Source organism: Centruroides vittatus, unplaced genomic scaffold (assembly GCF_030686945.1).
Source record: "Centruroides vittatus isolate TY-2023 unplaced genomic scaffold, ASM3068694v2 contig_1246, whole genome shotgun sequence".
Classification (NCBI taxonomy): domain Eukaryota; kingdom Metazoa; phylum Arthropoda; class Arachnida; order Scorpiones; family Buthidae; genus Centruroides; species Centruroides vittatus.
The window spans coordinates 46,958-71,390 of record NW_027120796.1 but is presented as its reverse complement, the minus strand read 5'-3'; the positions used below and the strand labels follow the sequence as shown (position 1 = coordinate 71,390).

The window sequence follows — 24,433 nt, the reverse complement described above, 5'->3', positions numbered from 1 at the left end:
CACGTATACTACATTTTAGACACGTAAATAAATCTCAATGGCCAAGTGGATAAACCACCGGACGCTGGTCGTGGATTCGTGCTTCAACAATGGGCTGGCAACGTGGAGTTTTGCGGATTTTTTCACTGGCAGAATGCTCACTGGATTCCATTCCGGGTTCCCCAGAGCGGTACGAGAACAGAAATGAACTTTTCTGTAATCTCAGTAATTATTTGCATAAAAATCTGGCTTTTAAATTAATTGTTTTATTTACACGTAATGTGGTGATTAAATTGGAAGAAAGGCAAAATGCCAAAATTTTCAAATATCGCGTGATTGTAATTAACCTTGATTCTGCAGCGTAAGGCATTGAAAAAGTAATTTTTATTTTGCTTTTATCAAAAAGGACATCGTCACAGCTCACAGACTGCGCATTTATGTCTGTTTGTCTGTACGAATATTAGCGAGCATGAATCTTTATAGGCATATTTCCACGAAACTCAGAAAATATGAAAAAAAATACCGTCGAAGATTATTTATTTTTAATTTTTAATTGTTAATAATTGAAAAAAGTAAATAATTTTATTCTTTTTTTTATGAAATTTATAAGATTATTAAGAATAAAAATAGCTTGTATGTATGATGATAGGCTAAATTATTTTTGAGATAAATCCACAAATAAAATATAACTTGTAAAACAATGTACAGTACAATAATATTATGTTGTGGTTTTCTTTATAGGGAAAAAGCAGGAAAAATGTCATTAATTTCTGATGATATGAATCAAACTGAATAATGTTAAAAATACAGCATAAATTAATATATGTTGAGATGTACAAGGAAATTCTCTTGCAACACGTACAGTTTTCACACTACAGAAATTACTACGTTTAAATAATATTAAAATACGAGAATATTTGTATTTAATATACCAAATTTCATTGCAAATTCAAAGGATTGTCAAGGAGGGAAGAATTCATCTCCTTTGATAATCCTCTTAACGGATGGTCAAGTGGTTAAGGCATTGTTTTTCAACCATTTTCTAATAGTTGCACTCCAACTTGGCAATTTCATTATGCTGCACCCCGGTTGAAAACCACGGACTTGGATACCAGCCTACCACACTTGGGATGAGGAAACGAATCCAGACAAGTAGAAAAAAAACCTCATTTTAAGGGTAGTTCGTCTATCACCATCTGGCTACCCCACTGTGTGCCAGGCCAAATGGTCTCGATAAAAAGGTCTCTTAGTGTCCACAGGATAAAAACGTAAAAACTATTTTGAACCCCCTCTCGTGTCTCTCCCTGTTGTATACAACGATGTACTGTTGGCCAACCGTCTTCCCTTTACATGTAGCAGTAGTTCATGGAAACCCCCGACATTAAAGAAACTACCCGACTATTAAATAAACACATAAACAAATTCGCATGACTCTAATACAAGAAAGTCTATAGACAATTCCTGGAAACCTCTCTTCCCATTGTGAACAATGACATATAGACTGCTCAAACTGTAAAAAGTTATTTATAAAATTCGTATATAAGTTATATATATATAATGCATATAAATTAGCTGGCTCATGTTACTTATATATAAATACCTAGACCACTATCGTACAGGGATACTTCTATTTTAATTTCAAGTAAGTACTATTGACCCTACAATTGTCTGAATTGAAACTTGTCAAACTTGCCTTTAAGATTTTGAAAAAAAAAACTATTGTTTTAGAAAATAAAAACTGTAATTTTTCGAAATATCAATATAATAAAGTAAGATATAATCAATAGCGGCTGTAGAAGTCTTTAAAGGGGTGCAGGAAGGAAACAATATGCCTTATAAATGCTCTACGCACCTTCTAAATGGATACAAGTTCAGCTAATTCGAAAAATAGTCGTTTAACTCCCATTTATACGAATCAATTCAATAGTTTTAAGCTCACCAGTGGTCGAATTTTCCGGATTTCCACTTGTTTAACACGTATATAGGTGACAATTTCTCATATAAAGTGTCCTGTAGGATTTCTCCTTAACAGAGTGCCCATGTCTTGCATTTATATATCCCACAGAACCAGCCTTACATGCAAATGTGAAGAAAACGATGATCAATGTATGGAAAATTTTACATTTAGTAACATTTTTTTCACCAAAATAAATAGAATATTCTATTCTAGCATTGAAAAGTATAATTCTCCATTTATTGTGTGTATAGCGGCTACAGAAGGGGTTAGAAATCTTGCACTTTCCCCAGAAAGGAGGTGTAGATTTAGAATCTGCACCCCTCCTTTCTGGGGAAGTGCAAGATTTAGAATCTGCTGAAGGGATGTTGCAAATTTAGGGGATGAAGATTCTAAATCTGCACACCATAAATGCGCCTAACATTTTAAATAATGGCTGATTTAAAAGGAGATTAAACTAATGTTAATGTTTATTTAAATTAGCGGCTATTATTTAAATTTATATGTGGAATAAATTTAAAGATTTTAGGTGCAAGAAGTTGCTAAAATACAGTTGAGATAAATTGATGAAAATCTAGAATCGTCTGTAAAATAAATAAGTAAATTTTAAATAACAACCGGAAAAATCATTAAAGCAGAAATAAAATTTAAGTTTTCATTTCTAACAAAACATTATTATTTGTTAGTTTTGTTTACAAAATGAACATAACAAGAAACTTTGCAATTTTTTAAATCTATTTTTAAATAAATTAATGAAATTAATTTGTGAATAACAATAGAATGTTTATTATTACATTACGAAATCTTTCGAATTTCATCATTTTTAAACCTCTTTTCATACATTTTAATGCGAATTTCAGCTCTCTCGCGTGTTGTTTATTTATTTATTTCGTTTTAATTTTGTATAAAAACAGTTTTCCAGTACACCAACAAGAGTTTTATGTGCCAAAGTAAGAATCTCCAAAACACAAGCTTCCTCTTTTCATATAATAAAAATAAAATATTAATGATGAGTGATATTATATTATAGTAATTATATTATATATTGTGACATCGTTACGATGCCAGACTGCAATTTTCAACCATCTTTTAATTTAAAAAACTCACGTGGCTTCCCGTCCAAACTGGAAGTTCCTGTAGGCTATAGTTCAGCTGGGTCTCCGGTTCCTAAGCTTTCCTATTCAGTTTCGATTTTCATATATCTCCGTTTTGGAGATTAACGAATGACATAACTGACGAACGTGGGAATGTAACTACAATTTCAAAGTTGTTCCCCCATAATAATAATAATAATAATAATAATAATAGTAAATTTTATAAGTTTGTATCTTCAACAAAGAAAGATACAAAACGACTTTCTATCGAAACTGAGCTCTCAAGCAAACCAACAAAGCTCTTACTATCGAAATTGAGCGCTCAAGCAAACCAACAAAGTACTTTCTATCAAAACTGAGCTCTCAAGCAAACCAACAAAGCTCTTACTATCGAAATTGAGCGCTCAAGCAAACCAACAAAGTACTTTCTATCAAAACTGAGCTCTCAAGCAAACCAACAAAGCTCTTACTATCGAAATTGAGCGCTCAAGCAAACCAACAAAGTACTTTCTATCAAAACTGAGCTCTCAAGCAAACCAACAAAGTTCTTACTATCGAAATTGAGCGCTCAAGCAAACCAACAAAGTACTTTCTATCAAAACTGAGCTCTCAAGCAAACCAACAAAGTTCTTACTATCGAAATTGAGCGCTCAAGCAAACCAACAAAGTACTTTCTATCAAAACTGAGCTCTCAAGCAAACCAACAAAGTTCTTACTATCGAAATTGAGCGCTCAAGCAAACCAACAAAGTACTTTCTATCAAAACTGAGCTCTCAAGCAAACCAACAAAGCTCTTACTATCGAAATTGAGCGCTCAAGCAAACCAACAAAGTACTTTCTATCAAAACTGAGCTCTCAAGCAAACCAACAAAGTTCTTACTATCGAAATTGAGCGCTCAAGCAAACCAACAAAGTACTTTCTATCAAAACTGAGCTCTCAAGCAAACCAACAAAGTTCTTACTATCGAAATTGAGCGCTCAAGCAAACCAACAAAGTACTTTCTATCAAAACTGAGCTCTCAAGCAAACCAACAAAGTTCTTACTATCGAAATTGAGCGCTCAAGCAAACCAACAAAGTACTTTCTATCAAAACTGAGCTCTCAAGCAAACCAACAAAGTTCTTACTATCGAAATTGAGCGCTCAAGCAAACCAACAAAGTACTTTCTATCAAAACTGAGCTCTCAAGCAAACCAACAAAGTTCTTACTATCGAAATTGAGCGCTCAAGCAAACCAACAAAGTACTTTCTATCAAAACTGAGCTCTCAAGCAAACCAACAAAGTTCTTACTATCGAAATTGAGCGCTCAAGCAAACCAACAAAGTACTTTCTATCAAAACTGAGCTCTCAAGCAAACCAACAAAGTTCTTACTATCGAAATTGAGCGCTCAAGCAAACCAACAAAGTACTTTCTATCAAAACTGAGCTCTCAAGCAAACCAACAAAGTTCTTACTATCGAAATTGAGCGCTCAAGCAAACCAACAAAGTACTTTCTATCAAAACTGAGCTCTCAAGCAAACCAACAAAGTTCTTACTATCGAAATTGAGCGCTCAAGCAAACCAACAAAGTACTTTCTATCAAAACTGAGCTCTCAAGCAAACCAACAAAGTTCTTACTATCGAAATTGAGCGCTCAAGCAAACCAACAAAGTACTTTCTATCAAAACTGAGCTCTCAAGCAAACCAACAAAGTTCTTACTATCGAAATTGAGCGCTCAAGCAAACCAACAAAGTACTTTCTATCAAAACTGAGCTCTCAAGCAAACCAACAAAGTTCTTACTATCGAAATTGAGCGCTCAAGCAAACCAACAAAGTACTTTCTATCAAAACTGAGCTCTCAAGCAAACCAACAAAGTTCTTACTATCGAAATTGAGCGCTCAAGCAAACCAACAAAGTACTTTCTATCAAAACTGAGCTCTCAAGCAAACCAACAAAGTTCTTACTATCGAAATTGAGCGCTCAAGCAAACCAACAAAGTACTTTCTATCAAAACTGAGCTCTCAAGCAAACCAACAAAGTTCTTACTATCGAAATTGAGCGCTCAAGCAAACCAACAAAGTACTTTCTATCAAAACTGAGCTCTCAAGCAAACCAACAAAGTTCTTACTATCGAAATTGAGCGCTCAAGCAAACCAACAAAGTACTTTCTATCGAAATACTGAGCGCTCAAGCAAACCAACAAAGTACTTTCTATCAAAACTGAGCTCTCAAGCAAACCAACAAAGCTCTTACTATCGAAATTGAGCGCTCAAGCAAACCAACAAAGTACTTTCTATCGAAATTGAGCGCTCAAGCAAACCAACAAAGTACTTTCTATCAAAACTGAGCTCTCAAGCAAACCAACAAAGTTCTTACTATCGAAATTGAGCGCTCAAGCAAACCAACAAAGTACTTTCTATCAAAACTGAGCTCTCAAGCAAACCAACAAAGTTCTTACTATCGAAATTGAGCGCTCAAGCAAACCAACAAAGTACTTTCTATCAAAACTGAGCTCTCAAGCAAACCAACAAAGTTCTTACTATCGAAATTGAGCGCTCAAGCAAACCAACAAAGTACTTTCTATCAAAACTGAGCTCTCAAGCAAACCAACAAAGCTCTTACTATCGAAATTGAGCGCTCAAGCAAACCAACAAAGTCTTTCTATCAAAACTGAGCTCTCAAGCAAACCAACAAAGTCTTACTATCGAAATTGAGCGCTCAAGCAAACCAACAAAGTACTTTCTATCAAAACTGAGCTCTCAAGCAAACCAACAAAGTTCTTACTATCGAAATTGAGCGCTCAAGCAAACCAACAAAGTACTTTCTATCAAAACTGAGCTCTCAAGCAAACCAACAAAGCTCTTACTATCGAAATTGAGCGCTCAAGCAAACCAACAAAGTACTTTCTATCAAAACTGAGCTCTCAAGCAAACCAACAAAGTTCTTACTATCGAAATTGAGCGCTCAAGCAAACCAACAAAGTACTTTCTATCAAAACTGAGCTCTCAAGCAAACCAACAAAGTTCTTACTATCGAAATTGAGCGCTCAAGCAAACCAACAAAGTACTTTCTATCAAAACTGAGCTCTCAAGCAAACCAACAAAGCTCTTACTATCGAAATTGAGCGCTCAAGCAAACCAACAAAGTACTTTCTATCAAAACTGAGCTCTCAAGCAAACCAAGAAAGCATTTTATTCGAAATTGAGCTTTTAAGCAAACTAACAAAGCTCTTCTTATGGAAGACGAGCACTCGAGCAAACCTACAAAATTTTATCTGTGAAACTAAAGTTTTGGAATAAGCAAAAATAACAATCATTCAATTTCTGTTATAAAACAATTGGCAAGACAAATAAATTATATTGTATTTGAAATCTGAAATTTAATATTTACTCTATGATATATTATATTTACAATAGAAATCACAATACAAGTTGGAAAGATTTTTTCATAATTTTCCTACTCAATAAGGAAGTTTAATATTCATTGTTCAGTTTGACTTTCCTGCAGCCTCGTAAAAAAAAAAAACAATTAAGAAATAAATTATTAATCTTAAAAATTCTTGTAAGAACTCCTTATAAGTTAATTTTATAAGTTATCTATTCAAAATTCTAAGTTATTAAGGATTAAAAACTGATACAAATGAATGAAGTTACAGAAAAGGAATGTTAATAGAATAGATTTTTCTACTTCTTACACCTTTCAACTCACAAAAAAGTTATGTAAAAACATTAAAAATTATGTTTATGTAAGATAATTTAACACATTTATTCAAACTTTAAAGTCGTAAAAATGTAAAGATGCTGCACGCTTCTCGACATAAAGCATCACTTTACGAGATTTAATTAATGAAAAGAAAATTATGTAGGAACAATATTACAACAGAAAAATGAAAATTTATTCATAAAATAAAAGTATTTTAGAGTATATTCAATATTTTCTTTATTTTTTCCACTTACTTATCCTATATAAAGTTCGTTGTCCATATCTATTTATATTAAATATGCTTTAAGAATTGTAAGAGGGAGAGAAAAAAAACTCGTTTAAAATCAGTCACTTCCCTTGAGAATCGAGTAAAATTTGTTGTGATTTAGTTTAAGTCTTGTAGTAAAGAGTAAATTAATTAAAAATTTATTTGATTTAATGAAATATGTAGAGGATATTTCGCCTTAGGTAACCATGGAGGTAAAATTCATTCTGGGATTGCTTTGGATAAAAACAGCAAACCTGCTGTCCTTGAAGTCCAACAACTGAACAGAAGTTTTAAAATGCTGTTTTTCAATAGAACAGACAGTTCATAATACGCGCAGGTAAGTTATCAACTTATATATTTAAGCGCCTATTAAGTGTTTAGCTCTATAGTCTAAAGTTCTATATAAATTAGCATAAATAGGTTAGTTTTAATTGAGTTTTTTTTAAAAGAAATTTTTAAAGAATTAACTTAATTTTATGTCTGTATTGTTAATAAGTTGCTAATTTAAATTATAACGTGTTTAATTTGGCTAATTTTAGTCACTTACGTCCCACTATGTTTGTATATAGTAGAGTTGTGTGATTAGAAATGTGATTTGTCGAGTTAAACCAATAGATTTAAGAAAACAAATCGTTGAAATTGTTCAAAATTTCTATAATAAAGAATAATTTTAAAATTTTACAGTAAATATTTCCCCGAAAAGTTAGACATTTATTGGTTTTTAGGACAGAATAGCGACCTCGTTAACGTTTCGACAATATTCTAAGAAGTGATGACAAAATTTATTGTACGTTTATTCTATTTAAAAAGTTCTTTTTTTAACTAGAAATTTAAAAAATAATACAATTTTAAAGTATTATTTTGTATTAATTTTAGTATTTAATGTTATTTTTGTAAATAAAAATAAAGATTTTATCTGTAAAGATGCGTAGGATCTGGTGAGATTTCGTATCCCATTTACAAACTATATAATTATATCGCGCTGTTTTTATTGTTAAACTTTAATAAATAAAATAAATAATATTTAAATAATTAAATAAATACAATTTTTAATATAATTTGTTTATGTTTTTATATATTTATTTGTTTTATTGTCTTACATCACGCCCACAAACAGCATTGCATGTTATAAGATCGCTTGTATTATACGTTTAAAAGTATATTTAATAGGCCATCTTAAGCTTATTTATTGAAGAATTTAAGGGAAATTGCATTGATAATATGTATATAATAATATATATTATACATTATTATCAAAAGTCGGATATATAATGGCATCACTATCACGTGATTAAGCTTCGTGTGTTGTAAGCTGCTCATGTCTTTTAACTACAATTTCTTAAAAAATATTCATGAAGGCAATTAAATATTTTAAACATTTCCTCACTCACTTTTCTACCTTTCTCTAAGTTAGAAACTTTCCTCATTCCTTTCGTTAGCCTGAAGTATCTTACTCACCCCTTCAAAGCTCGTGTGTTTTTTCTTAGTCATATAACACTCTGACCACATGACACTCACTTTTCTCATCAAAGTCTACGTAAATAATTAAATATTATTAATTTTCTATCATTTAAACAGATATTTTAATTAATTCCCGCTTTATTTTCCTTTCCTATACTTTTTTTTTAAATAATAATCAGGTACAATAATCTTAGGCAGCTTTGAGAACGTGATTCTAATTAGTTCCTTGACCCGTTAAAAATAATATTCTGTTTCTAAACTGTTAAGCGGCATTAAAATCTGTAAGGAAAATCGAAATTTACTACTTTTTACTACGAAATTTAATTAAATTTTAAGTAATTAATGCAATTTTAAGGAGTAAAAAGTGGCTTTGGCCATCACTGTCCGGATGGATTAGTCGCGGGTTCGCACCTCACTAACAGGAAGACCACGTGTAGTTTACTGGATCTTTACACGTGTTCTAGCTACCTAAATAGGGGGCCTGTTTCCCGCTAAAGTCAACCCAGGAGGCACCTCATCTCTGTCTTGTTGCATTGCCTTAACCCGTCACTCTACTCCACTCCGCTTTTAAAAAATGGCTTTAAATTATGTAAAAAATGTTCTATTTTCCGATTCTGTCGTTATTTTTCCTTGTTTTACTTTTACTTTTACCGAACCAGACACTTACCATTACTCTTATTAATCAGCATTGACCCATAAGTACCATTAAGTTTCATAAATTCAGGTAAGGATTGCTAAAACTTTCGCGACACGCTACATTAATTACAATGCTTAATAAATCTTTATAAATTAATTTTAATTTTAATCATGCGAACATTAATTAAGAAATGGGGCCTATAAAGCTGTGTTTCGCAGTTAATTATGTATGATTTATTTTCCTATAACGTCTTTTCTATGGGAGTTAATTACGTATGAATTTATATTTAGGATTAATTTTCGATTTTAATATGTTTTATTTTACTTTCCTATAAAAACTTTTTCTTGATCTCCTTCCTCGATGTTATTTTCTGTCTTGTCAAAATAGTACGTACAGGTTTGTATCTGTCATAAATTTTACTTAAGAGTTTATAAATAAGAAAATATTGAGAAATAATTTGATTTTCTCATTTAGTTTCTTTATAAATTACAATCTGAAAAGGAAGAAATTCAGTACGAGTTGCTTAACTTTTCCGGCAAAACAAGTTAAATTACGTGTGGCGCCATCTGTTGCGAGATTTTATTACGAAACGATTTTATTATAAAACTTTAATTTTTAGAGTAGATAAGAGTTTTATATAAAATTGTAGCAAGTAAAATCTTCATTAAGTTCGATCCCACTCGAGATATGAAACATGACCCCCTTTATCTCCCCACCCCGTTGATCTTTAACTACCAAAATTTAATAGAATGGATAGCCCTAACACGCAAATCTACCTGCAAAATTTCAGAAATTTTGAACAAAAGGCACAGGAGTTATTAAGCTTCGAAGAGGGTGAACAAAATTGTGACCCCCCCACACGCTAACAATCGTATATACAGAAAAAAACCCCAACTTTTTTTACATTCCTCGACGTTTCAAAGTCTCCCGAGAAGTGACATTAGTTGCATGAATAACACCATTGATTGTTATACATCAATCACGTGACTAGGATCCATTAAGATCGATACAGTGCCACCCTGATCGATCTTAATGGTTCTATGTTAATACTTGAGGATTTAATTCCATTTTCAAAGATATACAGCTTTATATTATCTTGAAAATGCCTATTCTTAGTTCTAGAGGTTAAAGGTTAAAAGTGTCATAGGTTGGGGATAAGGTGGTGCTCAAATACACCCTGGTATAGCATAAATAAATGATATTTTACATCGAATATGCTGAGATATTCTATAATGAATATCGTAATTTCCATAGCCGAATACAGTGTTTATATATGTATAACCTGTTTAAGACGGAATCGCGAAATTCCAGTTTAGCAGGTTTTCGCCTTAAAACAAAGAAAATCGCTTCGTTCCTAAGAATTTTTTTTTTTTTTTCCGTTTAGGCAGGTTTCTGTTTTATTCGGGTTCCGTTTTTTAACAGGTTTTACTGCAATTGAGAATTGACTTTTAGTTTCAGCTCTACACCTGTTTTAGAATAAATACATTTAAATTTTATTGAGTAATTTTATAAAATTAAGAAATAAATTTATTTTATTTTATTTTTTTTTTTATATTTTAAAAGTAAGATTTCTTTTTCTTTTTCTACATTTCGAAATATAAACTAAATGTTGAGAAGAGGTCATTTCGCAAGATATGGAGAAACTCTCCTTACTCAACAAACAGACAAAAAATACATAAATTATAGTGTTTTTTTAAAGCTAAAAATAATTACAATGAAACCTGTGTAAACCGGAATCACTCCGCAGCGAATATTTTTTCCGGTTTAGCAGGTTTCCGGTTTGCACAGGGGTTATTTTTTTTTTAAACAGAAAATCGCTTAGTTTCGAAGGTTTATCCCGTTTAGGCAGGTTTCCGTTTGACTCGGGTTCCGTTTTGGGCAGGTTTAACTGTAAAACATTAATAAAAGGTATAAAATAAATATTAAATAAAGGTTTAAAGTAACTTAAAAAAACTGTTTCATAAAGTAATTTACAGCACTTTTATTTGTTTACAGTAAAACTTGTCCAAAAAGGTATCTGAATAAAACGAAAACCTGCCTAAAAGTAAAAAAAAAAATTCTTCGGAACGCAGCGATTTTTTCTGTTTTACAAAAACCTGTTCAAGACGGAAACCTGCTAAACCTGGAAAAAATACTCGGTAACTTGCGATTCTGGTTTAACAGGTTTTACTCTATATTATACTGTATAAAGGTTTTTGATAGATTTGGTACACTAGGCTGTCGAGAGGGGAAATTGGGGATTTTTCCCTAGGCTCAGAGAAAAGTTAGGGGTTTATAGCGGTTCCTACCCTATATATGAAAAAAGGGCCCGCTCTACCTGTAGGGTCTCTGCAATGGTCTCTCGATGGCCCTTTACATTGTTTAACATCGATATCTATATATATAGTGTAATAGAATGTCTATGTGTTCGTTTGTCTGTCCCTATACACTTTGACCTCTCTAGAATTACGCGGAAAATATATTTGACCTTCCCCTTGACACGTTATGATAATTTAAGTTTATAAATAATAACCAAAGTATTGATAAAAATTCTATTTTAATTATTAAAAATTAATAAACATTCTATGAGCAATGGTATAACCATAATTGTGAGGTCCCCCGCACTCTCCGGAGTTCTATTCACTAAAAAATAAATAAAAATAATAATAAAAATTGTAGTGAAACCTGCCCAGTCCCACATCACCTCCATTGTGGGCCTAGCCGAATCTACAATGGAACTTGCTTTAAAAAAAGGATCCTCTTAGTGCCATCAGGGAGAAGAGTTTAAAAAATATATTAATTTCTTAAATATTAGCAGTATACAAAAGGAAGGGCCCGTTGTTAATTTATGTATTATACTCTTGATTCTTTGCGTAGTTATATTAATCAGCCCAATTATAATAAGAAGCGTAACTGTAATCGATATTAGGGGGCCCGAATTAGAACGTGTAAGCCTATATTTATCCCTGTACTATTGTTGGTGTAGCCACTAGCTCTGTGAAGGAAGAGTAAACACGGATATTTTGTAAGCATGATTATTTTTTCTCTGTACTTATTTGATTTTTTTCTTCATTTAGAAAATTGATGGCCCTAGTTCCTCCCTGGTTACACTAGTGAATCTCAATAAGATGGAATTGCTGAGATAAGGAAAGGCAACCCATGGACGATTTGCCAAGAGAGACTGTCTCTTATGAGAACTTTCTATGGAAAACTTGCCCCTATTTAGATATTAGATGCGTGAAGAAAACCCGACAAAACTCCACGTGGCAGCCCATTGGCGAGGCTCGAACCAGCGACTAATGTTCAGTGATTTTATTCATTCGGCCAGTGATGGGTTCCTGGATGGTTACTTTCTCATTCATAAAATGATGGATGAGAAAGTAACCCAATAGACTTTTATGGAAAACTAACCCCTATTTAGGTTGTTAGACACTTGAAGAACACCTGGAAAACTTCACGTGTCAGCTTTTTGGGCAGTAGCTAACCCCCGACAAATTATCAGTGTTCAATAGTTTCATCCGCTCGAGAAGTAATGGGCAAAGTAACGTACCATAGTACCATATTATGAAATAACTTTATTAATTTAAAAATCTTCCACTAGTTTACGAAATGAAAGATGCAACGAGTACATTGAATGGTATACTTGCGATCTAGAAGTTTTTCTGTTCTTTATGGCTTGCAAATATTGCTGACAGCTCATGAAATAAATAACAGAGATTAAATGAAGCTCGGTAAGGAACATAAGTTATTTGTATTTAAAGATGATGAGAGTAGCAACACGAGAAAACTGATGATATTAATCAGAATGGTCCTCCACCTTACAATTTTATCTTAAAAATTAAGATTGTATAATAAATTAAGGGGTGTGCTGGATGGTTCGGGGTAGGGACTTTGCAGTTTTATACATATCTAAGTGAATATTTTGTTTATGAATAACCACTGGATTGACTTAGTTACGAGGGTCTATTTCAATTTAAAATATACGAACCACGGACTTTTGTTTAAAAATTATAAATAATTAAGAATTTTCTTAAAATTCAATACTTCATTGCTTAATTGAGTAGCTTTAGTCATTCAAAATATATATTTTCTAATGTTAAAAATGAAAGACTAAGACCAACCCAAAGCATTTCGGATATTTTGGATTTTCCATGAGATAAACTGACAAAACTTCATATATTTTGATAAATTATCAAAAATTAAGACATTTTTTTTTGTAACAAAATATTTTAAAAGACGTGTTGAACAGAAAAATCAACTGTTACCCCCATTCTGGGCACGATTGAACCCACGATGGACTTGCTAAAGATGCTCTCTTATTTCCCACAGGGGAGAAGAGTTAACATAAAAATAGCTGTATTTCTAATAATTTTTTCTAAATAATGTAAGAATTTGATATGGAAAAAGTTAGTAAACTTAAAACTTTATTCTATTTTCTTGTAATTTTATAAATTTTTGACAAACAACCATTTAAAATAATAATGGCTTTTTAAATCCCACAAAATTTTGCAATTGTATCCCTGCAGCTTGTAATTCATTCTCTATTTTTGGGAATAAATGCTATTTTCCTGTAATTATCATAAAAAAAGGTTGCAACGATATTTCTAGTACATACTTTCCTACCCGTTAGGTATGATAATTACATTTATATTCATTCCATTTTTCAATAATCTAAATATAGGCAAGTCCAATGATGCATCCAGTGCCTTGTATAAGATGGAAATAGTATTATACCATTATTTCCACTGAATACAATCATATTTCAAGATTAATAAACTCTGAAAGTGTTATTAAAGTTCATTTATTTACAATTATTCTACAGAATAATGCAAAATGATGTAATCTTGTGTCATTGCTCCGTCTTGAAAGGAGCCAATACAGTATCCATTGTTCAGATTATCTAATTTTTGGGTTTTTTTTTTTGTAAACAAATATTAGCCCATCAGTGGCCGAGTGGATAAAACCACTGAACACTGGTAATTGGTCGTGGATTCGCTCCTGGACAACGGGCTGGCCACGTAGAGTCTTCCTGGTTTTCTTTACGTTTATAATACCTATTTAGGAGCCAGTTTCCATAGAAACTCCTCCCAAGAGGCACCTCCTCGGCAGATCCCATGCCAAGGGGAAGTGTTCTCGGGAGGACTTTTACGGGAAACGGGCCCTATTTGGGTGTTAAACACGCGAAGAAAACCCGGTAAACTCCACGTGGCAGCCCGTTGGCCAGGCTTGAACCCGCTACTAACTACCAGTGTTAAGGGGTTTTATCCACTCGGTCAATGGCGAGATTTTTAAAGAAGGATTTTGTTTCATTACTGCAACAACTTTCCTTGAGATTTCATACATTTTGTCTTTTAGATATAATTTTACACTCAATTCTGTAACAAAAACGGATGGTTATACTGTAATTAAAAACGTAAATATTATATAATTTATCCACAAATTGATTGTGCGCCCTTAGTTTATTAATTATGTAATGAATATATAATAAAAATTAAGTCTATCTTCTTTATATATCAGGTTTTAGTGGTGTACAGTATCTTCCATGCAGGATTAATCGCACATTGGAGCATTTAGGACACGTGCCCCCTTTTCACGTGTTGCCTTTTCCTGATCTTTAGGGGACCCAAATTCCATTGTCAAAAAATAGCAGGAAATTTCCGACTTCTAGCCTATTCTGCAAATACAATAGAAACTGATGAGCGACATTTGTCAATTGTCCCATGCAACTTTGTCGTACGTCGACCAAAAGTTGGCCTTGAAAACAAACAACGTTACTTGGCTTCAAGGCCAAGTAAGCCCGATTGCAACCGGACCACCTTGTGGAAGCACTGATCCGACAAGTTCGTAGCTTCTTGCGTAATGTATGATGCCCTTTTTATTGATTGTGCACCCCTTTTTTTATAGTCTGCGGGCTTCCACACTTACTTTCTATTATATTTTTAAAAATCAATAATTAATTAATAATATTTTATAATTCATTATTTAGACGTGAATAGAACCTGAATCAGTCTTATGACAATATCAGACTATACTTTTGCTTTCGTCACGTAAACTCTGTTGTTACTTTTCTACACGTGGACTGCAGCTAACTTTGTTTATTGCAGACTGGAAAAGAAAATTACCGGTCAAATTTCTCAGCTTTCCCCTTATTTATAAATTTAGCCCTCCACAGTAATTTATTTCTGTCTACGAGACTGGTTTGTAGATGACATTACAGATCGGATCATCTTTTTAAATGATACAATTACATAAGTTATTTCTGTACGAAATTAAACGTATAAAAATTATATTAATAGTTTTCCTTGTATTTCATCATAAATTACACGTGTTCTTACGCATTGTTTTCTTGATTATTTATTCCTTAATGAAGGAAAAATGTTAACAGATAAAAAAACAAACGAAATTTTTCTTTTCAAAGTAAAAAACAATTTTTATTGTCAAATCATTTGTAAGTACAATAGTAAATTATTTGTAATGAAGAAATTAATCTAACAATTGTTCAAAAAGATGGCCTTCAACGTTACATCTCGCGATACGTCTAAGGAAAGATTAGTGACAAGTTAAAAGTGTTCCTTGAGGAATTGTGTTTTGCAAGCATTCGTATTTATTCCTGGATATTTTGTACGATGATAGGTACATCTCGGTATACCTTCCCTTTAAGATGCTTCCATAAAAAAATCAAGTAGTGTTAAATTGAATGATTTAGCAGGCCAAGATACTGGATCGCCAGGTCCTATCCAATGACCATTGTAACATTGATGTAATGGTTGTCGAGCAGTCCTCTACGTGAAACCACGTGGTCCTCCTTTCTCGTCTGAATGGTGAGAAATACCACAATTCTCTCATTGATGAATTACCATTATTGCTAGAATTTATAGGAAAGGTCTTCCATTGTCGAACAAAATGTACTCTTTTTCTCTTTCCCCTTCCCAAAAAACAATTGTAATTTTTAATATTTTCCTCTGCAACACTTTTATTTTCGAGATATTTTACTGTTTCGGGTTACGCGACTCATTCTGTACAGCGTAATGAAGCCCTACCAAACAAATAATTGGCACAGAATGCGATCTGGAGCGTAGGACTTTGTGCCCGTTCTGTCAATGAAATGTCCTGAATGTGAAGCAAATAATACTCTAATAATTTAAGATATTATGCTATAATTATTATAATACAGCTGATTAAATTAATCAGCTGTATTATAATGTATCATTAATAATCAGTCAAATTACAGCTGATTAAATTAATCAGCTGTAATTTGACTGGATATAAATATTAAAATACTCTGCAGTTAATGGGCGTGTAGGAAGGTGCTACAGAACTGTATCAGTTTAGTAATTGTACTAATCGATTGAGCTTGATTTGAACATAAAATATCATTGCACCTCATTTACGTGTGACGAAGTATGGCCCTTTAAAATACGTACAGTATGCAAGAGGGCCTTTTTATAGCAAGCTCGTTATAGCAAGTGATAGTCATTTAGTAAAAAATGGTCACCTTAACAGGGAAACTATGAATACAAGGACCAGCAAAACATGGGCATTTATTCATATCGATTGTTTACGCATGCAACTTGCATAATGTACTGCAGTTAGTTATACAAGATGTCCCAAAAGTAGTAAATCCATTTGAAGTAAGGATAAAAACGAGTGTTATCTAATTATGTCATTGTTTTGTGTTACAGGTTGTTGCTGTGAGTGTGGAGATTAAACATAAGTCTTGAAGCAATGCAGACAATCAAGGGCGTCGCCAGAGGGGGGGCAGAGGAGCAGTTGCCCCTCCCTAGACATGCGAAAAAAATTATTTAAATGCTAAGTCATTTATTGCCCAATTTGGGTATACTATAGATTACTCCCTATGGAATTTCGTGTGTTTGGGTATATATCTGAACTCAGGGGACCGAGACGAGTTCGACGATACTCTACTTTTGGACCGGAGACGAAAAATAAAAAAGTTATCATACTTTTTTCGGCGATCGCGCGATGATAGGGAGTCGCGTCGCTCTCCGCTAAGTCGGCCTCGCTATCGCGATCGGGAGTCCCGTCGCTTGCCGTTAAAATTGCCTTTAGTAGACGTTTCCCCTTTTTTTTACTTTGTTCAAGAACTACCGTGAATCGATCACTAGTTTAGCACATGGCGGCGTGTGGTGGCGCCCATACGAGAGGTCAGTCGGGCCGCCATGTTCGCTGCCATAAGTAACATTAACCGAAATGGCGATCGCGCGATGATCGGAAGTCGCGTCGCTCTCTCCGCTCTCGTATCGCGTGTTTAACCCTCCGGGAGATGACCGTAGTCCGACGTCACGGTTTGCAGACTTTACTGCAAGATGGCAATACTAGCAACTATGGTGCTGTCTTCGTGAGAGCATTAAAAAAGTATGGTAAGTGAAAAAGTATGATAACTTTTTTATTTTTCGTCTCCGGTCCAAAAATAGGGTACCGTTGAACTCGTCTCGGTCCCCGAGTTCAAATATATAATCAATGTTCTGAAATTCCATAGGGAGTAATCTATAGTTACACCCCCCGATTTATAATTCCCGCGCGAAAAACCCAAGAAGATTATGTTTTAATTAAAATAATCTTCTTAAGCTTCTTAAAATTTATGAATCGTTTTTATTTTACCTACATACAATTCATATCCTCTATCAATTTATATCATCTTGCCCCCCCTGGCCCATTGGCTGGCGACGCCCTTGCAGACAATGGCATTGCTTCAAGAGATGTTTCCAAATTGTGCGATGTCGCGGAATGGAAACATCACGTGGCTTCCGAGATAGCCAGATCTCTCAGCTGGTGACATTTTTTTCTCTGGCGCTTCCTCAAAGAAAGGGTGTACGTGAATAAATCAAGAGCAATTGCTGTTCTCGAAGACAACATTCGCACTACAATTCGTGATTTGCCACAAGAAACTTCGGAGGAAGTTATGGAAATGGTGGTGTCTCGAATTCTTGACTATCGAGACGTGAAAGGTGGTCATATGCCCAATGTTATCTTTCACAAACAATCTCCAATCTGTATGCTTCTAATAAATATTACAATTTCTATTGCAAAGTAAGAAGGTGTTTAGTAATCAACAGATTACACGAGTTTACTGCTTTTGAACACCCTGTATTATATCCATTCGTTTCACTAAACATTTTTTAAAAATTAAGGAGAAAATGGCTATAACACGAATATATGCACCAAGCATAAGCTGTGTGGCGTTTGGTTCATCCTACGTTGAATCTCACAAGTCGCACATAAAATACGTGCCAATATATCCGAGACGGGCCAATCCCCCGGAAATCCCAGGAACTTTTCGAAAGCGGTCTGGGGTTTCTGGGGAGCCGAGATCGAATCCGGATTCTATCCCGGGTTTCCCAGAGTGATGGGTGCCACTCTAACACTCGTCCATTCGGTTTCAATGTGGGACGAGTCATCATTTTGAATATTTGTTAGGTTTTTGAAAACTTGAAGTTATTTCACTTTTTCGGGTTATATGCCTCACCCCGTATAATATCTTTCTGAGTTAGAAAACATTACTTCTGTATACAATCTCGACAGACAAAATACAAATATTTAGGATAACAATTGCGATTTTATTGGACATAGAATAAGGAAAAACTATTACTTAGCGCGCAGATAGTGGGATATATATTAATTCCTCTACGACCCATTTAATTTAATTATACAGATTAATATGAAAAGGGAAAATTCAACACGAATTTCCTCAAGTGTAAGTCCATAAATTACTTATGCATTTGCAACGGAAAGAGGAAAATATTTTTATTATAAATTCTAAATAGGAATGTTCTTAATGGAAGTGTCAAGAATTTCAGATGTCTCGAACAACATAGCGTAACGAATGTCGTGACTACTGATATCTTGCCTTCACAACGAGAAATTCCAGAGAGCAAAGGTTACAAAGGCTCGAAGGAATGGCTTCAGATCCTTCGAGCCTTCAGAGAATTCAATACAAACCACGTATCAAAGGTTATATCAGAACTCAATTCTTGTATCCCTCAGTTCTTCTTACAGAAGCGCTCGTTTCATACATTACCTGCATTCCGAGTTTAGATCAACAGATCGGCGATCTTTTCTTTATAGATGAATCGAGATTCAATTTAAAGAATAATACTCGATACTTTTTATCTCAAGGGAAAGAGACACTCGTAATCGTCTCTCTAATACTAGTAATGAAATAATTATGATGATATTAGGTGAAGACCTTCAAAGGAGGATTGACCAAACTGATCTCCAGATCTGATCTAGTTAAAAATATATGGACATTTTTCAGAAATACCCTTAGAGATAAATATAATCCATTCACAACATCAGTATAACGTTAATCGGCTCAAAGCTCTGTAGGTGTTTAGATTTAATTGTCGGAACGAAGTGACGACTAATGCTTGACTTCATGCATTCCTTGTCAACATTATAACTCTAGAATGAGTTGTCCGATCTTGATGAAATTTTCTAGGACAACTCATCATCACTCGGGGATGAACTGATTAAAATTTCACCTCTCAAAAATGATTCATTTTTGTAGAAGTGGAGATAGGGGTCAAAACGAAAATCGCGTTTTTCTTCAGTATGGATCATTTTTGATAGTTGAAATTTTAATCATTTCATCCTTGAGTGATGATGAGTCGTCCTAGAAAATTTCATCAAGATCGGACAACTCATTCTAGAGTTATAATGCATGAAGTCAAGTGTTAGTCGCTTCCTGCACGCACGTGTAGAAGCGTCATCTAGTGGTTAAAAAATATGACAAGCATTTAACGGTAATTTTGGAAGTTAAATGTTATCGCTAACCAGATACACAACAACAAATATAAAGACTTTTTATAGAACTAGTTAAGTAACGCTGTATCTGCGTGCAGTCGGAACGAAGCTGCTCGCACCTTTATTTTCTAGATTATGAGGGAAAAAAGAAACAAAGGATCATTCCTTCTCAACAATATATTTGATTTCTATTGGATCATTTAAAGGTACAAATATAAGGTCAGAATAAGCCATTAATTAATTGCTATTCCAACGTCTCGTGAAATTCTGACTATCACTATGAGCCTTGGACTTACAGATTGACTCGTAGCGATGTTTATTGTAACTCTTTAAAAATACTGAGTCAGTTACTTTTTTCACTCGACTCAATGTAAGATAGGTAAGGCCGATAGCTGCCTCTTTTTTCCCTATATCTATTTTGATTTTTGGAAGAGTTAATCCCTGTGATTTATGTATAGTCATCGAGTGTGCTAAGGTTATGGGAAATTATCTACGAGATCGCAATATACTGCCATCGTTTGAAGAGCGTGTTATGGGGATTATTGGAAACAGATTACCATAGATGAAAGGTCCCCGATAGCTATCAAATTCCACTAAAATAAACAGAAGAAGAGATGTAGGGCGAGCATTAGAAGCATGTATAATGTAGCATATAGTTCCTAGTGAACCATTGACGAGACTTCCTTGCACCCATAAGTTGACTCTCGGCATGATTCTGACATTAACTGGAGATTCAAATACTTGGGGAAACCAAGAGCTTGAGTCATCTTTGGACGAAGGCAGGACAATATCTGGAGTGTTTTCAGATGCTATATAAACAAGAGGGCATCCAGTTGACTGCAAGTAGTCTTCGTTGCTTTGTTTAACTTGCTTGTTTGTTGGATATAGCTCTACTGTCGTTTGGAACTGATCAAGTTCATCTCTGGATAAATAGGCTCGATTTCTTGTCGTCAGAATGTTCAGATTTGTATCAGAGAAATCATCCGAAGCCAGATGTTGTAAGACATCTGTGAAGGAACTGTTTTGTCTATGAGAATTACTAAGTTCAATGAACTTCTCAAAAGAATCAAATGCGAATGTAATGTAATGTCCCAACAAGCTCCCTGGGACATTACATTGTAAAAAAACAAAACGCTCGAGTAGAGAGGAGTATCTTTAACAGGAGGAAGCTGACGAAAATCACCAAACAAATAGATAAAGAATCCACCAAACGGATCATCTTTCTCGGGGTTTATCTCCCTCAATCTTCTCTCGATCATGTAAAGCATTCTTGCACCAATCATTGACATTTCATCGATGATGATGAATTTGAGCGACTTCATCTCAATCTGGAATCTCTGTGCAGCTTCTCTATTTAGAGATCGAAATTTCGTACTAACGATAGGAAGACGAAGGAGAGAATGGATCGTAAAGCCATCAATATTGATCGCTGCTGCTCCACGTTTTAAAAAGAAAACTTTTTTAACTTCACAGGGTCTTCCAAACAACTCTTTCAAAAATCAAAATAGATATAGGGAAAAAAGAGACAGCTATCGGTCTTACCTATGTTACATTGAGTCGAGTGAAAAAAATAACTGACTCAGTATTTTTAAAGAGTTACAATAAAGATCGCTACGAGTCAATCTGTAAGTCCAAGGCTCATAGTGATAGACAGAATTTCACGAAACGTTGGCATAGCAATTAATTAATGGCTTATTCTGACCTTATATTTGTATCTTTAAATGATCTAATAGAAATCAAATATATTGTTGAGAAGGAATGATCCTTTGTTTCTTTTTTCCCTCATAATCTAGAAAATAAAGGTGCGAGCAGCTTCGTTCCGACTGCACGCTGATGCAGCGTTACTTAACTAGTTAAATCTAAACACCTACAGAGTTGAAGTTGAAGAAAGACGAACAAATACAGAAAAAATTGTTATCTTTATTTAATTTTATTATTTATCAAAAGATGGCGCCACGTTATCATCATTATATTAATATTTATTTTATATCTATTTTTTTGGAGTTGTTTTTAAGATAATTATTAAGAGTATTCGTTGTATATTTTTAAAGATTATTTTTTATATTTTTAAAATAATTTTACCATAATTTTAAATTAGGATTCAAATATTCTGATATAACATATTAATTACAGCCACAAGTTTTAGCGTTATAAAATGCAAACTTTATTTTTTATTACATTTAACTTTATTAACTTTTAACCTTATTAACTATTTAACTTTATTAAATTTTATTTGGAAAGTTATAATATAAAATGATGAGTTGAATATACATTTATTTATTTTTTACATTTTAATTAATAATAATCGTTATCAACAGGTAAAAGTTAAGAATGACAATTAAAAGATTACATTTGCTGCCTGCTCTAGTGGCCATTATTCTACTTGCTACATTTATTATCACGTGAGTAATGTGCTTTTTTATGTTTTAAATCTTTTAATAATTCTGTAAATGAGTGATTAATTTTATGTAACGAATAGAAAAACAGATTCATATAGTTATTTCAAATGCCAAACGAACAGCTGGACTCTTTATTGGGCTTTAATTCTAAATACTGTAGATATTAACCAATTCGGCAGATGGCACGGGCCGCCATCTTTTGTTAAATATAATTATCAACGAGATAGAATAACATAGAGTGCTAAACCGGTTACTAAAGCTGAAATGAGGCAGCCATGAGTTTCGGTGGACACATATAGTTCAAACGAATTATAAAAAATTCACTCCAAATATGTTGATTTGCTATTTGTTCCATATTTTTAAAATCAATTATTAGACCAATTATTGGAATCTTCTTTCTTCCGTTAAGAAGTGGACATTTTTACAATCATTCGGTTTACTGAAATAATCAATTCCTTTATTAATAATTCAACATTGGTCCAGTCACAGAAACAAAATTCTGTTTGTGACTGGACTCTTTGGGTGACAAGAATTAAGCGGGTCAAATATATCATTTACTTTCAACGTGAATTCAGCAGTTGCATGAACATTATTAAAGCTTTCTATGCAATTTTCTTTACAAAATATAAAAGCATTACTTACAGATCTACTTAATGTCTGCGCTGCTATATTTACCTTCATTTTTTGTCTCCACCATTCAATATGATATGATTTTAGTTTATTTGAGACACGAAGACCTTCTTTATTCTGTAAGTTATATAACTGAATAAAATATTGCCATTTAATAATTCTGTCATCATTCTCACCCAACTTTAGAACTTTAAGATCAGCCAAAAGATTCATAGCATCAAATTTAGAAAGCATTTTTCTAGGCCTTTGAATAATGTTTTTTGAATTGACAATCTTATTTGAATTTATTTTATTAAACTGTCTGTTATATTTAAGTTTCTTCTGTAGTCGTTCACATTTCTGTCTTGTTAAAATTAACATTTCATGCACCTTCTTTGGAGATGGCAAACAATACGTGTGATCACGAGAGACCGACACTTCATATTCTATCTTTGCAATTTTTTCTTTACAGGCTTCTGAAATACGGTCTTTAGACGTTCGTTAAGATGGTCTTAAGAAGGGAACCTGACAAAGAAAAAGTTTAATTTTAAATTTCACTATCACAAGAATGGAATCCGATTTAGGCCAACTTATCACTGATAATAGCGAGGTTGAGGCCGAAGTTTTAAACGCGAAAACGTATACGTCAGACTTTCAGCGCCGCTTTCCTGTAAGCCTAGAAGTTTGACAATGGCGTTTGGAATGTCGAACATGATTCCACCGACTTTCCAAACGCCATTGTCAAACTTTTAGGCTTACAGGAAAGCGGCGCTGAACGTCCGACGTGGACGTTCTCGCGTTTAAAACTTCGGCCTCAACCTCGCTATTAACCACTCTAAAATTCATAATTTGATATGTATAAGGCTTCTATCCGAAACATTTCTAATTATTTAAATTTTTATAAATTAGGCAGCGTTTTAAAGTAACTTCGACACTTTTCGTTTACTTTTATTAAATTAATCTTTAAAGTTTAAAGATTTTATTAGACATATAGTGTGAGCAAAATTAATAATTATAACATACTTGTGAAATGAAATTCCCGAACCTTTCTTGTAACTGTTGGTACAATTGATAGCGGCACAAAAATTTGGTATGATTATTTCTTACGGTACGCTTCGCCATCAACCAACGAGATAGAATAACTCACTGAAACTGTCATGGCGTCCTTCTCTTCAATCAGCTTCAAAAAGTAGCGCTGTAATCACTGCTACTGGCACTCTATGTTATTCTATCTTGTTGATAATTACCATAAATACGCAAATAAATAAATTAATTAAATTTAATTTCATAATTATATTAAATTAGAATTTAACTCATTAAAACATAATTTTAGTCGTATATTTAACAATTTGCTGATGATGATTTTAAGCTGTATTTTATATCAGTACTTTGTAGCATTTATTCAGGATATCTTTGTTTTATTCTTTCAGCCTTGTGGGCACTAATAGGGGCTTTTTAAATTGTAATCATTTTGGGTTCGGCCAGGCTCTCAATGGAAGCGGCCAGATGGTGAAGGACAGGGTTGACATATCCGAGACAAACTACCCCCAAAAAATTCTTGAGGTAATACGACCGCAAATTCGATTTCGGACCTCCCAGAGCAGCGGG

The 24,433-nt window shown here is 33.6% G+C and overlaps 1 protein-coding gene across 1 annotated transcript in view; it reads left to right on the top strand.

The window, feature by feature from the left end:
- LOC136988319 (DNA damage-regulated autophagy modulator protein 1-like) overlaps positions 1–24,433 on the top strand; it is a 33,910-nt gene that overhangs the window by 6,000 nt on the left and 3,477 nt on the right. Inside the window, exons 2-3 of the mRNA XM_067286195.1 lie at positions 7,180–7,316; positions 22,136–22,219. Of these exons, the coding sequence (XP_067142296.1) occupies positions 22,149–22,219 (71 nt within the window). The 5' untranslated portion in view covers positions 7,180–7,316; positions 22,136–22,148. The remainder of the gene's footprint in view (positions 1–7,179; positions 7,317–22,135; positions 22,220–24,433) is intronic.